The 17,847-nt window shown below is 47.5% G+C and overlaps 1 protein-coding gene across 20 annotated transcripts in view; it reads right to left on the bottom strand.

Annotated features, from left to right (window-relative positions):
- Positions 1 to 17,847, bottom strand: part of TENM4 (teneurin transmembrane protein 4) — a 3,040,222-nt gene that overhangs the window by 402,784 nt on the left and 2,619,591 nt on the right. For all 20 annotated transcript variants that reach the window (XM_054526090.2, XM_063711315.1, XM_054526091.2 and 17 more), the window contains 2 exons: positions 10,310 to 10,597; positions 5,359 to 5,628 (listed from right to left, as the gene is read on the bottom strand). In XM_054526090.2, the coding sequence (XP_054382065.1) occupies positions 5,359 to 5,628; positions 10,310 to 10,597 (558 nt within the window). The remainder of the gene's footprint in view (positions 1 to 5,358; positions 5,629 to 10,309; positions 10,598 to 17,847) is intronic.

The raw sequence follows: 17,847 nt of genomic DNA on the forward strand, positions 1-17,847 counted from the left end.
GAATGAAGGAATCAGCCTTTGCACCCTCAGGGCAAAATGAACTGCTCCTTTATTGTTATCATCCGGCTCTTTAAAAAATTAATATTAATAACTCCCGTGAATTAAGGCCCAACACAGACCAGATGCTTCACAAATGCTGTGAAGCATTTGTGTAGTACAGGCTCACGGCAACACCTCAAGGAAGGAAGATGGCATGCTGTTTTTGTATTTTTTTATCCTGTGAAAAATACATAACAGTTAATCTTTTTAATCATTTTGAGGAATAGAGCTCAGTGGCATTAGTGTAGTCACACGGTTGTGCATCCATTACTCTTATCTCTGAACTTTTTCATTATCCCAAACCGAAAATCTGTACCCATTAAACAATAACTCCCCAACAGCCTCTTCTTAGTCCCTGGTAACCACTGACGTGCTCTTTTTAAAATGACAAAACTGTGGCTCCAAGAGGTGAAATGACTTGCCCAAGATCTCAGAGCTGGGACTGTGGCAACCAGGACTTGAGGCCAGGTCTCCTCACTGGACTCTGAAACTAGCATTCTTTTTCCACTCTGCAACATTGCCTGCTGCACCTCTATTAAAGAGCTGCAAGGTGGTCACAGCCCTGCCTCCCTCACTGGTCATCTAGAGTCCACATCCTAGAATCATGCTGCACACTGAAGGAGCTCAGCATAGCTGTGGGACGAATTACAGAATGAACCCACAAAGGACACTGTGTCAGCTTGACCCAGTGCTTGGGAGCGAAGCTCGAATTGCAACCTCTGCTTTCTAAAAAACATCTATTGCATGCCGACTGTGTTCCTGACAGGCGAGCTTCTCACTACCCCCCCACCCCAGCCCCCGCGGCTTCAGCCTGTTGGCCTCTCAAGGCAGGAGAGGAGAGGCCTGAGGGCTGGCTCTGCCTGAAGGCCCCTAGTAGGAAGATTTGTGTTTACATTACCCAGTCAATTCTGTATTTATTTTAGATATTAAGCAGTGACATAAAAGCTGCTGACATTAACCTTCAGGGGAAGAAATTGTCTTTAATGGACCCCATAAAAGTTATTATTGATGGCAGCTGCATGCAGCATCACTGTGACCTCAGCAAAAGCCTCCACCGCTATCAATACTGTTGACAATTACTATTGACTAATGCAAGGCCGGGTGTGGAGGCAGAGTAAATATTCCTGTGGCTGGAGGTTGCTGGGGGTTATGCTTCACATTTTACATTTATCTGGTAAGGATCTCTGAGAACTTGGTTGCACATTTTTGGTGGCCTCAACTGAGAGCTGAGGACGCCTGCAGACTCAAACGGAGGCAGGCAAAGGACTCAGAGAGACCAGACTTCAAATATAAGCTCTGCCAACTTGGTGACTCGCAGGCTATTGTGTCTCAGTTTGGAGCCTCAGGTTTCCCATTTGGCAAATGGGAATGCCACTGAGTTGCCAGGGAGATTAAAGGCAATTGCACATGTACAGTGGTAGGCCCATAGCACGAGGTTGCTGCCTTTGCTCTACCCCTGAGAAGTGACCACACTGTGATCTGTTGATTGACAGGTTCAATGGAACTGAGCCCTGTTCTGATGGTGAGATCCGAGTTCTCATCAAAAGAAAAGGAGAGCACTGGCTGGGGCCCGGGGGTTTGATGAGGTCAGGAGGAACTAGAGAAAGATGGGAGAGGGGGAAGGTAAAAGAAAAGGGAGAGACAGGGTAAAAGGAACCAAGACTTTTGTGGTAGAGCCTGGCTCCAGCACAACTAGATATGTGGCCCTGTGTACAGCCTTTAATCTCTCTGTGCCTCAGTTTCCTCCGCTATAAGTTGGGGAGATAATAGTGTAAGAGGAACGTGAACCTAATCAGTGAATAAAAGGGAGCCATTCCCATGATTGCTGTCATGATTTAGATCTGAGTAATGCATAACAAAGCTGTTAATGTAACTTCCCAACCAAGAGCAAGTAGACAACCTTTGGGCACCTATCGGGAGTCTAGGTTTAGAGAGTCCAGGCTTGGAAGGGATGTGGGAAACAGAAGCCCTTTATTAGATTCATCTGCCTACCTCCTCTGCCCACCCATCTACCCTGAGTACAGTGAGGCTTTGAGTTCTGTGGCCAGTGTGGAAATGGATGATCATAAAGAGATGACAACATGGCCAGGGGAGCAGGCAGCCATTTCTTCGTCCCATTATCAAAGGCTGAAACTCTTCAGGCTTGATTAATATGTCATTATCACCCAACAGAGGCTTAATTCAGCTGTAATTCAGCTCTCAGAGAATATACAATAATGTGGGCAGTGTGCACCTGTTTCTGTCATGACGTCATGGAAAGTGATCATTTGTTACCATGGCAAGAAGGCTTCAAAAGAACAAATAACCCAAGTATTTTGCTACAGAGGGAACTCACTGTAACTAGGGCTGTAAGAGTAAAGATTTTAGAGTCATATAGGCTTGAATTCCAATCTCATTTTGCTAGCTGTGTGACCTATGCAGGTTTCTTAACTTCTCTGGGCTGTGGTTTCCTTACTGTATGCAATGGGGATAATAAAACCTTCTTCAAAGGGTTGTAGGGGGAGTAAATGAGATAATATAGCTAAAGCAGTTAGCGCTGTGCTCAGGTTGAGGTAATTTTTTTTTTTTTTTTTTTTTTTGACAGAGTCTAGCTCTGTTGCCCAGGCTGGAGTGCAGTGGTGCAGTCTTGGCTCACAGCAACCTCTGCCTCTGGGGTTCCAGTGATTCTCCTGCCTCAGCCTCCTGAGTAGCTGGGATTACAGGTGTGTACCACCATGCCTGGCTAATTTTTGTATTTTTAATAGAGATGGGGTTTTGCTGTGTTGCCCAGGCTGGTCTTGGACTCTTGGCCTCAAGCAATCCATCCACCCCAGCCTCTGAAAGTGCTGGGATTACAGGCCTGAACCACCATGCCCAGCCATACAACTATTAAGTATTAATGCTGTTATTATTATCATTTTCCTCTTGCACACCTTCATCTTGTGCATGCACTTAGAATCCAAGAATTCTACATCTAGAAGGGCCTACAGGTCATTTAGCTCAGCTAGACCCAAAAAGTGTTTATTAGAATACTGGTCCCACCAGATGCTCTGAGAATAAAAAAGTTCTGTGGTCAAATCGATTTGGGGAATGCTGCATACATCCCCCCTTGGTAATTTATCCATTAGCATGCACATTAACGTCTTAAAAACTCTAAGAAGCCCTGCAGTAAAGAAACTGGTTTAAGTTTGTTTGATTCAGTGTTTCCTACATTATTTGACCACAGAACAGCCCCCTACCCCATCTAAGAACTAACATTCTCAGATCAGGGAATGCTAATTTCATTTAAACTATTTATTTTATAGATGAGGAAACTGAGGTCCCAAGAAAGGATGCAATTTACCCAATGCCACACCCTAGACCAGTAATAGAACTGAGGCTCCCTACCTGCTGTGGTGTGGTGGCACAGACCCTATTCTCTTTGTGCCAGGCCCTGCACTGCCCTTCAATTTAGTGCTCAAGTTCAGTGCGTGGTCGGGGTGGGGAGAAGCAGGGCTGCTGGCTGGGTATGGCCTTGGGAAGGTGGGTGAGGGAGTGTGGGTGGTATCCCACCAGAGAGAGGGAAACTCTTCTGGTACTGAGGTCATTGACCCCTTCACAGGGCTGGCTGGGGACCAAGGGAGAGTGACACTGCCAAGCCAGTACCCAGTAGCCAAGCCATTGCCACCCTCCCACCCCTAGACAAGTACGCAGGCTCCCTAAGTGAACATGTTAGTGCTCTGGCAGGATGCACCTTTGGAACTCTGCTGCATGGGACTCTGGACCCTAAGGGGATACATTTCTCCACCTGACCCTGACCATGTGTGGTCTCCTGCCCATCCCCAATCTGGGGATCAATCTTGGTTTTGCACCACTCAGTTGGAGCCTCCTCTTCAGAGACTAACCCCTCTAAGCCTCATCTCTGACCTGGTGCCTGCCCTGATCCAGGGGAATCCAGGGCGAGGATCTACATTTGAAGCTAGAAGCCAGCAGGGGGCACTGGCACCGGGCTAGGTGCTTCCTGTTCTATTAATAATTCAGACTGCCCTCCCCCTACCCCTTTGCTGGCTCTGGTGTGGAAGCACCAGCGGGCCTCCTCTTCACTGGGCTTCCCAGAAACAGCCCTCCAGGTGCTGGGGCTGTTCCTGGGCTCTGCCACTCTTTCCTTTGCTGCCAGAACCCGGCAGGACCCACCTCGGTGCTGACCTGGCTCAGTAAAGCTGCCCAAGAGCTGGTAGGTCATGAAATATACAGAAGGGGAGATTCCCCCCGGGAGCTAGTCTCCATGCAGGACCACGTTCGACTCAGAGCCCCTCAGAATTCTGCCAGCAAGGTCCCAAGGGAGAAAGAGGAAGACGCTGAAACTGGCCCCCCTTTCCTCCACCATGAAAAGGAGGTGTGTGAACCAGGTGTCATCTTTTCCTCCCACAGCCTCTCTCAGGCCTTGGGAAGGAGCCTCAGGGAGGAGAGTGGAATAAGGAGTGTGCAGCTGGCACTTCCTGGGATCAGGGGGAAGCTGCAGCAAAGCTTCAAGTTTTAATTGTTAAAGTTTATTTTTTTTGTCTTTTCACTTTCTTTTTATTTTTAATAGACAGATAACAATTGTATATATTTATAGGGCACAATATGATGTTTTGATACCTAAATACACTGTGGAATGATTAAATCAAGTTAATTAACATATCCCTCATCTCACATACTTATTTTTTTGTGGTGAGAATATTTAAAAATCTACTCTTTCAGCAACTTGGAAATATATAATGCATTATTATTAACTTTAGTCACCATGCTGTGCAATAGATTTCAAAAACACATTCGTCCTAATTGAAACTCTGTACCCTTTGACAACATCTTCCCTAAACCTCAAGTTTTAAGGTATCCCCAAATGACAGTTTTTGTTTGGAAGCCATCCTCTGAACAACATAAGATGCTGATGCGGGACAGTGTTCCTGGAGGTTGCCCAGGACTGCTGAGCACCTGGAGCTAGAGATGGCACGAGCAGGATTCAGGCAGGACCAGGCCTTGCTGATTTGATAGAGGATAAACTATGGGGGATCTGTTACCACTGCCCCATGCCCTCTCTTCTCCCCTGCACACAGGCACCTTATAAGCAACGACCCAGAGACTTATGCGCCTCCCTAATCCGGAAGGAAAGAGCAGCGACCCAATCTCTGGCATGTCACTCATGGGTAGGCATTTCACGTGACTCTGCAAAACACTCTGACTTTTGACCCCTGAGAGTAAAGCAATTTTTCACCAACTTCACCAGAGCCCCAGGCAATGGAGCAGGAAATCAATATTGTAAATAAAACCCCGGCCCCACCACCAAGGCACCCGGCACACACCAAACCAGCCACTCACCAGTCTCAGTGTTTTCGTGCTCGGTGTCGGTGAGTGTGAGGTTGGAATTGGCCCGGCTGGACAGGCAGGAGCTGCGCCCTGACCGTGTGCTCCGGCCCCACAGCCGCACGGGGTGCTCAGGGGACAGCACCGTGTCAGCCTCCATGTCGGCATCAGAGCTAGCCCCCATGGAGTAGCCGCAGTGGGGGAGGCCAATGTCTGTCCGGTACAGGGTTCCGTGAGGGGGCGTCACTTCTTCCAGCCCCAGCTCCCGCAGGGTGAAATTGGCACCTGGGAGGAAACACAGGTGAACTTGGTTAGGGCACTGAGACGTGGTCTGCCTCTGCCTCTGCCTCTGCCTGAAGCCCGGCCTTCTTACCCCAGGGCTCACTGTCGTTCTTTGAACTTGCTGTGGCATTCTATGCCCATGCCTTTACTCAAGTGATTGCCTCTGCCTGGAGGGCTTTTTCTGCCCCCTCTTCACCAGCCTGAACCCTCCATTTCCCTTAAGCCTCAACTCAAATGGCTCCTGCTCTGTGAAGTCTACCCCAATACCAACACCTGTGCAGAATTCACTGTCACTTTCTCCAAGCTCCTTCCAGAGTCCTTGGGCCTGGTCATACTGCACAGTAGAGTTGTTTAAGGGTCTACCCCTCTGCTGGAGGTGACCTCAACAAGGGCAGGCACCATGTTTTGCTCATGCTTATTCTTAAATCTCTGTTCCTAGAACAAAAATGCAGTACTCAGAAGGGGCTCAATAAATGCTCGTTAAAATGAATTGAGGGCTTCAGGTCTCCTTTTCCAGGGAGGACTTGTCAGCAAGTCCTGAGCAGGGCAGAAGCCCAGTCAATGAGATCTAAATGTCTCCCTTGGAGCCAGAAATTCCTTTCTGGCCAGGTCAAGAAAGCCTGAAGCTTAAGAGTGAAGAAGATGGGGACTGGCAGAGAAAAGTCAGCCTCACACCAGGAAAAAGGCTGTGCCTGCTGCTTCCTCATCCCAAGTGGGTCTGTGATGGGGAACTGGCAGAGACAGGTCTCTTGAGGGCTTGGGCAGGCCTGGCAATGCCTAGGACAGAGGCTGGGGAGGACGTGGGTAAGAGAAGGTCACCTAGGATTAGTACTTGAGTGACAAAGATAATGCTGACGTCATGGAAAACTAGCCTCCCTGTCACTCCTGCATGTGAATTCAATGTCTATTCAGGGACAGCTTCTCCCATACTTCTAGTATTTCCAGGAATGTGTTGCAGGGAAAAGGAAGAGGGAGTATACAAAGGCAGTAACGGTCAGATTCCACTTAACGTGATGATCTGGAGAACTGGACTTATAATCAGGCAGAACTCACATTTAAACCAAGTCACGCTGGCCCTGGGTCTGTACAGAGATACAGCAGTGAATAGGATACAGTGCCCAACTTTACAGAACTCTCTGGTGGGTAGGAGAGACACAACCAAACACATGATTAAGTGTGCAAGTTCAAAGTGGGGAGATCCACAGAGTGTTCTGGGAGCGCAGGAGCAGAAGGTAGGATATTGGGGTGAGGAGCTTAGAGGAGAGGTTTGCGATGAGAGTGAATGTGGAGAATGACAAGTTAGAAAGCAGAAGAGGTGGATGGCCAAGCTTTAAAGGCCTCGTTGGCCAGGACTGAATAGGACAAGCCTGCAAAGGAAAGCAAGAAAGAACTGCCGGAGAGGTAGGAGGGGAGCCAGCAGAGATGCTGTCTTATTATAATGGTGTGTCTCACTCTTACAGATAACCCTGTGCTCCCCGGGTGTGTCCTAATTATCTGAATCTAACACCTATCACACCTGCTGCAGAGCAGGTGCCCTGTAAAAGTTAGGTAACCACACACATGCACACACACACAAACGTGCGCTCACACACACACATGCACACAAGCACACACACGAGCGTGCACACACGTGCACACACACACGAACACACGTGCACACACATATGCGCAAACACGCACATGCGCACACACGCGCACACATGCACACTCGAGCGCACACACGTGCGCACACACATGCACACGCACATGCACGCACCAGCATGCACACGCACACACGCACACACTCTGGCAGTACTCTGGACAACAGATAAGGGGACAAGGAAGCAGGGAGGAGAGACCAGCTGGGGTGCTGCTGAAATGCAAGCTGCTGCGCTAGGCTGTGGTGGTGGGTGGAGGTGTATCTCAGGCCGCCTACTCAGCTGGCTCAGGCTGGGACAGCCTTGATGCCAGGTTACCGTCATGAAGTACTTCCACACAGCTTGGTAAATAACTTGTGCCAAGCCACCTCAGTGCCTCCTTCCACACCCAGTGCCTTTCAGCCTCTGCTCTGGCTGCTCCAGCCCCTTCCCAATACCCCCAATCTCCTCATGATCCAGTTACTAAACAAAGGGTTAATGTCAGCGGACCAGGCATAAAAGAAGCCTGTGGGCTCTGCTCAGTGGCCAGGCAGACATTCCAATTGGTTAGAGGCTGGGCCAACCAGATGTTAAGTATTTTGCATACCACTCCTCTGTGCCCTACTCCAATCTGCCCTCTGATTCTGCTCTCCTTCTAAGAAAAAGAAAATGCCAAATTAGAGCCTGAATTCCTCAGTCTGCTTCCTGCTCTCCCTGCATATCACACTCCCTGGCCGCTCTCTGATCTACACTCCTCTGTCCTGCTTGCCCCCTGTCCCCATCCACAGTTCTATCTGTGCTCTGTTCGGCCGGCCCTCTCAAAGAGAAGCCACTCACATGTTACGAATAATGACTCTTACATCAAGTGAAAAATCAAATTTATTTGCAACAAACAGCCTGGGCTGCATTGATTTCCATCAGGCTAGTCCTGCATACCCTTTTAAGCAGCCAGACTCAGCATCAATACGAGTGAGTTAAGACATCTCGGGACTGGGGAAATGCAAGGTAAGGGCTCACTCTAAGGGTTCCATGATCCTGTTGAGCCAGCCAGCTCCTCTGATGTGTGAGTCTGGAAGATTTACTTCATCCAATTTAAGAAGTCCTCATGGTTTACTTGCTTTATGTCCTTTTTGGCCTCTTTTCTGAGGCCCCGGGGCACGAGTTGACATCCCATCTCACTCAACATCTAGCTGTGCAATCTTGGGCTGCTGATCACCTGAGCTTCAATGTTCTTGTCTTTAAAATGGGATGATAATCTATGACCTGCTACCTTCAAAGGATTTTTGCGGATCCAGGGTGATAATTTGAAGGAGAGTATTTTGTAAACTGCTACGCACATGCCAGCCTATGAGATGAGAATGCTTATTTGTTATTTACAAAGACAAAGAGCTGCCCCTTCCTTGAGCCTCATGTGCTAGGTCCAAGCCAACCAGGGCTCACTGAGCTCTGTCACTTATGGACAGGACAGAGCAAGAGAAAAGCTTTCAGAGACCATTTTGTCTCTTCTCTTTGGTGAGATCCAGAGATGACAATTAATAACAGGCAGCATGTCTGAAGCATCTGTTCTGTGCCAGGTACTGGTGTCAAGTGTTTTATTTACAGTTCTCATCAATCCTTACCACCTATTAGGTACTGTTTATCTGTTTGCACAGGTGAAGTAGCTGAGAATACTAAAAATGGCAGAGCCACAGTCCAAATCTAGGTCTGTTTGATGCCAGAGTTGGAGCCTTAACCATAAGCTGGGAAAGGGACTGCTCATTTTTCAAGCCTCACAGGCAGAACAGGTCAGCTTTCACATGGACATAGGCCTGTGGGAGAGAATGGAAATGAAGAGGCCATAGGTGTGCTCTGTCTGTGTGTGTGGCCAGCTCCTCTTACCTCTGCGATCTTGAGCAAATGATTCACCCTGGGGTTGTTATGAGAATTAAATAACATTGTCGAAAGGCATATAAATTACATAGCACAGTGCTCAGCTGCCCTGTCTGTGAAGGGGGAGAAGGGCAGAGCAAAATCAGGGTGGGCTGCACAAATTGTCAGGCATCGGTCATGACCCAACAGGCATCAAAGAGGGCTCAAGCCTCTGCAGGCAGAAAAACAGGAATCACTGAGGCACCAGGGTAGGAAAGAAATATCATGGCAGGTCTGGAAGCCTGAGCAGTTCAGCAGGGCTGGCCCATGAGTGGTGGAGTGTGGAGAGTTAGGGGATAAAAAAAGTCTAGAAAAACAGAAACGGATTTGGGGAAAGAGTTCTATGCTAGGGGGAGCTCAGTTTAAGGGCAACAGGGAGTCACCCCCAAGCTTCATCTGGCTGCAGTACAGAGAATGGCTCAAGGCAGGCAGCTCTGGGTGAAGGGGGGTGGTTGTGGTTAATCCTCCAAGAAAAATGATAATGGTTTGCACTGGGAAGTGTCAGAGGGAATGGCTAAGAAGAATGGATTTGAATACTGGGGCAGGATGGATAGGCTTTGGGGACTACTGTAGGTAGAAAGTGCAGGAGAGGGAGCCAGGCACCAGAATATTCTACAAATTACTAAGTTTTCATGTCTAACCATCTCAGTAAGGTCTTCCTCTCAAGGTCACACAGGGCTTGACACAAAGAAACTGCTAAATACATTTGTTGAATGAATAGCAAAACTAGGAACTAACATTTATTCAGCACTTACTTGGTATTATCATGCTTACCACTTAAAGGCCATCTCATTAAGTCCTCATGACAATTCAGTGCACTAGGGAGGCTTCTCACGGCCATCTAACAGTTGAGGACTGAGGCTTAGAGGGGAGCCTAACTCAGCTCTAGGCAGGTAGACAAACACTGGAGCCCAGCTCCTAACCATCTCACTATGCCAGGGAAGTGGGTGAGCGAGAAAATAAATAAGAATGAACTACAGGGCAGGCTTTTTACCAGGTCCAAGTGCCCAAATGGCAGAGACTTGCTGTTTATATGGCACCCCAACTGGTGTTCCAGCTCACCTGTGTCACGCCCACCTGCGCCACGCCCACCCGAGCCCATGCCTACCTGAGCCAAGCTCACCTGCGCCCGGGCCCCGCCCCCTCGGCCTTGCCCTCACCTGTGCGGCAGAATTCCTCGGCCTCCTGAGGCACAATGTCCTTGACGCGGCTGCCATAGGCTAGGCGGGTGTCCTGGTCGTAGGCCTTCAGGGTCTCGCTGGAGCTGTAGGATTTCTGCGGGGCTTTGCCCTCCTCGCTGTCCGCGGACGAGCTGGTGTAGCGGCGCTCGGTGTCGCGGCGCCGGGTCAGCGAGCGGTAAGGCTTCCTCTCCTTCACGTCCATGGCCTCCGGCCCACGCTCCTCCACATCCACAAACAGGGTCCTCGCCGCACTCAGGGCCGAGTGGTCTAGAGCCAGGGAAACCAAAGATAGGGCGTGAGAGGCAGAGAACATTCCCGGGTTCATCCTGGGCCTGGATTCACCCTTGCAGCCGTGTGGACAGAGAACCCCAGGCAGTGGAGGAGTGGGTACCGCTCCACCATTACGCAGCCCGTAAGGGGCAAAGGAAACTCGCACCCAGGACCTCTAATTACAAATCCTGCCCCTTTCTGCTACTTAACCTATTCACCTTGAAGAGGCCTCCTCCAGTGATGGGCACCAAGGAAGCTGACAGCAAAGGCCAGAGAGCACTGGTGGTTAGTAATATTCCTAGGTAGGAACCAAGCCTGTTTGGTTCCCATCACATCCCACGTGGAGCAGGGCCTGACCCAGCTGTGGCCCAGGGCTCCTTAAAAATCTGTGAGATGAATGATTGCATGCAAGCACTAGGGTAAGCACTTTGCATATATTATCTTAGTAAATCTTGACATCTTCTGAGATGTTATTAGTCTCTCCAACCTCTTTTGGAAATGAGCTAAGGTATAAACAACCAACCCACACTTAACCACTACCAGATGATTATATAATTATTTGCTTTTTGCCCATCTCCTTCTGCTAGTCTGTAAGCTCTATGAGAGCAGAAACTTTACCTGTACTGCTCACTCCTGGTCTCTAGCACCTTGAACAAGGGCTGGTACACAGTAGGTGCCTAATAAAGATGTGTTTAATTAACCAGCTAACCATCCCCATCTGACAGATGAGAAAACTGAGACTCGGAACCCCCTTCAAGGTCACTTAGGTGTCAAGTAAAAAAGCCAGGATTGGAACTCAGATCTGTTTGGCTCTAAAGCCTGCATTTTTCCTATTCCATTCTGCCTCCCTGAGACGTCTCCCTCCTACTCTTAGTACACAAAAGTGCCCTTCCAGTTACTCAGAGAATGTCCCTCACCTCCAGACTTGCCCATCTCATCAGTGCCACCGTCAGCAATGGGCAGCACAGTGTCTGCCCCACCCATCTGGGTGTTGCTAGAAGGTCTGACTGGTGGGAAGCTCGTAATAGCCCTTTCTCCTCTTTTCCCCATCTTGACCCTTCTGCCCTACACTGACACCCCTGGATTTTTGAGTTGTGATAGCACCCTCTTTCTCCCTCCAAATGTCTTCTTTTAGCTCTGGGGTAGCAAACACAACCATACAGGCCAGGAGCTCAATACAGAAGGAAAGCAGAATATCCTCCGTAGAGACATAGGGCATCACTTAGTTTTTATGAAACACAACCTGCTCAGTTCTGGCTTTCCATTGCTCCATCTTTCAGAGCAGCATGGGTACACAAGACATTCCCCTGCTTCACTGTCCAATTAGAGAGACAGCAGAGCAAGAGCTGTGATAAATGCTGCCAACATCAGATCTCAGTGTCCAGGGTGGGGCCTTGACAGCTGGGAGGGTGGGTCTGTCCAAGTGCTCGCCTGTGCTGCAAAGTGGGAGTGTGGGTGGGAGTGTCTGGGGGGTGGGGGTGTCTTGTGAATTTTTAAGACAAGCTGGAAATTTGGAGTTAGATATAAAAGATATGACTTTAAAATGTTGATCCATTATTATTATTTAATTTTAATACTTTGCAGGCCAAACAAAACAGACTGCTGAGTTGAATTTGCTCTGCGGCTCGCAGTTTCCAAATTCTGCCTTTGATCATGGACATCAGAGGCAGCTCTTTGGCCCGTTTTTCCAAGAGTGCAAACATTTGTGATTTTATTGGTGCCTCATAATAACTGTGAAGTAGAGATTACAATTATTTTCATCCCCATATTATAGATGAAGCTACAGTGTCCCAGGGCCATATAGTCTCCTGCCCAAGGCCACATGGTGAGTTAGTTGCAAAGCTGGCACTAACTACATAGACTGCAATGCCTCGGGATTATACCTAGATCCAATTAAGATGAATAGGTGACACTATTTTGGTTCCCGATTCTCAAAATATCCCTGGAAATTAATGCTGGGGCAAGGGGTGTAACTCGAGACACGCAGAAATCAAATTATATTACTGAGGCTCAAACCCAGAGCTCTGAGCTCTGCCATCCGGATGCTCAGTCTCCCAATAGCTGGCAAGATGATAGTCCTCTGAGTGTCTGAGAAGCAGGAGCACAAGGAAGATCAGTGACAGTACCTTCTACTCCAGGGTTTTTAAAATTTTCTTGACTGCAGTCCATAATTAGAAAAACATATTATGGCCAGGCATGGGGTAGCTCACATCTGTCATCCCAGCATTTTAGGAGGTGAAGTGGAAGGATCACTACAGGCCAGGAGTTCGAGACCAGCCTGGGCACAGCAAGACCCTGTTTCTACAAACAAACAAACAAAAATTTAGCCAGGCATGGTGGCACATGCCTATAGTCTCAGCTACTCAGGAGGCTGAAACGGGAGGATAGCTTGGGCCCAGGAGGCCAAGGATATAGTGAGCTGTGATGATACCACTGTACTCCCCGCTAGGCAAGAGTGAGACCGTGTCTCAAGAAAAAAAAAATGACAATATCTTACATAATGACCCACTACACACATTGATGTATGTGAATGTGTGTGTTTATATGTATAAAAGAGAAACAAAAGATTCACAAAAGTTATTGCATGATGAGAAATGCACTCTGATATGTTCTATCTCATTCTCTTTCATTTTAAAAAAATGACTGATTATAACTCTAAATTGATATCATGACCCAATACTGGCTTTCAACCCAAAGCACTATTCTGGTATAATTTGAATGAGGATTTATGGCAACTGCTGCCTCTGCCTATTTACTTCTAACCCCTGAGTGACAATAATGATGATGATAATAATAAGCATAAGTACTCCATAATGTTAGCCATTATTAATATGACTCACTAATAACTCATATTAATAACTCATAATATTAATAATGGTTTTAACAATATAGCTAATAGACTCTTAGTAGCTAATATTTAATTATTGCTTGCTTTTACTATGATTATACATAACATCTTTAATCCTCACCCCAACCCTGTGATATAGGTATTATGATTCTCTGCAAACTGCAGATGAGAAATTGTGAGGTTAAGTATGCTGCCCAAGGTTACATGGCCCTGCCATGGTGGAGAAAAAATTGTGATCCTGAGGTTGAACTCAGCAAATGGGTATAACTGCTGTATGGGCTGTGCCAGGGGAATTTTTGAAGCCCAGGTCATGCTATTGTCCTGCTCATGCCCTCTAGCAGCTCTGCTGAGCCTTTGGGGTCAATTCTGGCTTCCTGGTCAAAATGAAGGCTCTTGTCAATCTGGCTCACCTCGCTTCCATCTTGCTGAGCCACTCGCACTTTCCTGGATGTGAACTCTGTGGCCTCTCTGACTTTGTGCATGATGTTTCATCACTGCACATGCAGCCCACTAGATGATCTTTTTTTCACGTCTGTCTCTCGCCTTGACTAGAGTTCCTTGAGGGTAGGTAGGCTTGGTATCTGGTGCTCACAAAATGCCTGTTAAGTGCATGCATGAATGAAACTACTTGGCAGCTACTTCATGTCTTCTTATTAAGCCTCAATAACATAAAATATTAGTAGTTCACTACCAATTAAGTAAAGTATTATGTAAATCTAAGGCTGAATTAGAGGCATTGCTCAGATGTACTCTTTTTTTAAATTTCAAAGGTAGCCCGGGCTTGAAGTATGCATCCCACATTGACTGGCTGAATGACCTTGGGCAAGTTATTAACCTCTCTGTGCTTCAGCTTTCTCATCTGTAAAACCTCTTAGGGTTGTTTTGAGGATTAAATGAGTTAATATGTGCCCCTAGCATATACAGTCCCTGATACACAATGAATGCTCAATAGATGTTAGCTATTATTATCACCAGAAAAAACAAACACATTTTCTTTTTAAAAGGCATAACGTAGAAGGCTACGGGTAAGTGTCAGTTATAACTGGGGAAGGGGCATCCCCTCAGAAGCATATGTTGATAAGGCTGAGAAACATTTTAGGCTGTTAAATTCGTGGGTGACTATTTCCTCTTATCAGTGTGTGCCTGTTGACTGAAGACATTGGCTTCAAGGCAAAGGCTCAGTAACCACAAATTATTAAGAACATACACACCTAACGCACAGCTTCCCTGTCACAAAGCTGAGGCAGGGAGAACATTCGGCTGGTTCTCATTTCCTTAAATTTTTTTTTTCACATTGTAGGCTTAATATAGTAACTCAGCAAATATTTGCTGTTTTTGAACAGATGGGAGGTCAGTTATGGTTCACACTCAAACTGGCATTTAACAGAGCGAGAAAGAAGAGGTTGCGGTGAAAGAGGAGTGACAGTGGGGAAATGCTCCCTTTGGAGCAAGGGACTTCAGCACAGTGACCTGGAGCCCCCTGGCAGAAGGACAGAAGGAGTGCTGGGGAAGGGGCCCACTTCAGACCCTGCAACCCCCAGGCACAGGCTCAGGGACAGAAGCACATGGCACATATCCATGCCTAAACGTGTTTGCTCCCTCCTTACCCGCCAACCTCTGGGTTCCCCATAAAAACCATGAGCGTGACATCCAAGGCTTCTGGAGATCTGAACTTTCCTTGTCTCTCTCTGTTTCCTCTCGCTGCCACAGAGCAACCTGTCTCCCACAGACTCATATGCTCCATTTCAGTTGTGCAGAACTGCCTGCCATTTGCCAGATATCCCATACTCTTTAACATTGCTGAGCCTCTACAAGTGGTGTTGGGTGGACTCACCTAAGGGCGGCACCAGCAGGAGATGGGGGCAGGGTCACGTTAGGTGAGAGGCCAGACTGTGTCTTCTCTGCCCCCTCTAGCTCTCTAGTCCTCTGTCCATGCCTTCTCCGTCAGGTAGCCCCTCCTCCAGGCCTCCGCTTTGTACTGGGCTCTGCTAACATGTTCCCCTACCCTCATCTGTGCAGGCCCAGTGATGTGCCAGTTTCTTGCTGTTGCTACAGCCCAGGTGTCTCACCATCAGGGCTGGCTCTCAGACCCTGCTGCACCTCCGTCTCTTCATTAAAGTCTGCTCCTCTAAGCCATCTAGAGTGAACTGTTTCCTGTTAGGATCCTGACCAATGATACAGCTTCACCCCTTACTTTCTGTTGGCTTTCAGCAATCATCATCATCATTGAACTAATAATAACACCAGCCACCACTTACTCAGGGTTTGCCATAGGCCAGGCACCCGTCAAGTGCTTGAGATGATTTCATTTAGTTCTCACCATTTCTACCTCTGTGAATTGGTCCCATTTTACTGATGAAGAGCCTGCGGCTTAGAGAAGTAAAATAACTGGCTTGCAGTCACACAGGAAGAGACTCAAGAGCTGGATGTGTCCAACTCCAAACCTTCTTTCCAGAACCCTCTACCCTGACAGTAATAGAATGAGCTCCAGGCTAGGAGTAAGGCCTGTCCTGGCCACCTCCTAGCTGTGTGGCCCTGGGCACAGGATGTTTAACTTATTCCAAGAGGCTGAGTTTGTTAGATGTTTTGTAAACTGTAATGTACTAAATCGGTATAAGGGATTGGAAAATAATTACTGTCAATGCCATCATTATTAGTGTGTTGTTATTTCTAAACAACAAATTATGTAACTACTTTAAACCTAGACCAAATTAGGCAGGTGAGAATGTTTTGGGAAGCTCGAGTAGCAAATATATACCTAAGGACCAAACTAGCAGCTCAGTCATTGAAGGCCTCCGGCTAAACAAAGAGGCTCCAATCAAGACAAAGAGCATGTGGCCCCCAGGCGAGCACATTGCCACTCACCCCAACTGTGAGATGTGCAAGACCCTGGCAGGGACTCGGCCCACCAGCCTGCTCCTGAGATGGCACAGTGTTCTGAAACTCTTCTCCAAGCAAAACCTGAGCACCACAAAGGTGCCTTAGAGAAGAATTCATTTTCACAAACTGTTGCAGACCAGTCTAGTGCTGGGCACTGGAGGTTCCAGAGATGAGCGGGTCACAAGCTCTCCAGTGACAGCTCACCATCTCTCTGGGGTGTCAGCCCTAGGGACCATCACCATCAGTGACAAATGCTTTGATAAAGTATAAACTGCAGTTTTATAAGCTTGTTCTTACGCTGACATGGGTCTTGGTTTTGGTGTGTCTGTGGAGAAGGAGAGTGGGCCCAGAGGAGAGGAGGGAAGAAGACATATGTATCGAGCACAGTGCTTTTCACATACCCCCATGAAAGCCATAATTATTTCTCATTTTTGAGGCCAGGCTAAAAGATCCAGTTATTTGGTCAAGTTCACATAGCCAGTAAAGGACAGGGCTGAGACCGGAACCCAGAACTTCTGACTCTAAAATCCATGTTTGGGTGGTTGTATGAGTTCATTTTCATGCTACTGATAAAGACATACCTGAGACTGGGTTATTTATACAGGAAAAGGGATTTAATGGACTTACAGTTCCACGTGTCTGGAGAGGACTCACAGTCATGGCAGATGGTGAAAGGCACATCTCACATGGTGGCAGACAAGAGAAGAGAGAGCTTGTGCAGGGAAACTCCACCTTATAGAACCATCAGATCTTGTGAGACTTATTCATTACCACGAGAACAGCATGGGAAAAACCTGCCCTCATGACTCAATTACCTCCCCCGGGGTCCCTCCCACAACACATGGGAATTCAAGATGAGATTTGGGTGGGGACACGGCCAAACCATATCAGTATTTTTTTTGTTTTTGTTTTTTTCCTTTACGTGAAGCTGGGCTTGGATGGATCTGGAAGGTTTGAACAGGGATGTGAATGTGGGGAGGCCTGGGAGCCCCCTGGTGGTGATGGTGATCAGGGGCTCATTGAAAACTACTGTTAATTGAATACCTCCTCATGTGCTTGGTACTGTGTAAATTATTTCAAATCCCTATAATAACTTGGTAAGTTAGGTATTATTCTTTTATTCTTTATTTTCTCTTATTTACTCTTATTTTATCAATGAGATAACAAGCCCAGAGATTAACTGGCTTGCTCTAGATCACATGGCTTCCAAGTGTCAGGGTCTAGATTTGAAACTGAAGAAAATGTTTGAACCTCAAGAAAAGGATCAAAAACCTAGTTCCATAGGCTCATTCACTTGGTAATCATTGCTAAGTCCCTTTTCTGTCCTAAGTGCTGCAAAAGATCCAAGGAGGCGTCACAGGAGACTCCCTTCTTCTCTCCTCCCCCAACTCCCAGTTCCTACCCTCCTGTGCCAAGCCTTGTTGGAGGCATCAGAGGACAAGACAGATGTGCTTCTGACTCCTAGATGCTTCTATACACTGGGCAAGTCAGACAGAGGGAGAGGCAGGGAAGGACACCA

The sequence above is a fragment of the Pongo abelii genome, chromosome 9, assembly GCF_028885655.2.
Source record: "Pongo abelii isolate AG06213 chromosome 9, NHGRI_mPonAbe1-v2.0_pri, whole genome shotgun sequence".
Taxonomy (NCBI): domain Eukaryota; kingdom Metazoa; phylum Chordata; class Mammalia; order Primates; family Hominidae; genus Pongo; species Pongo abelii.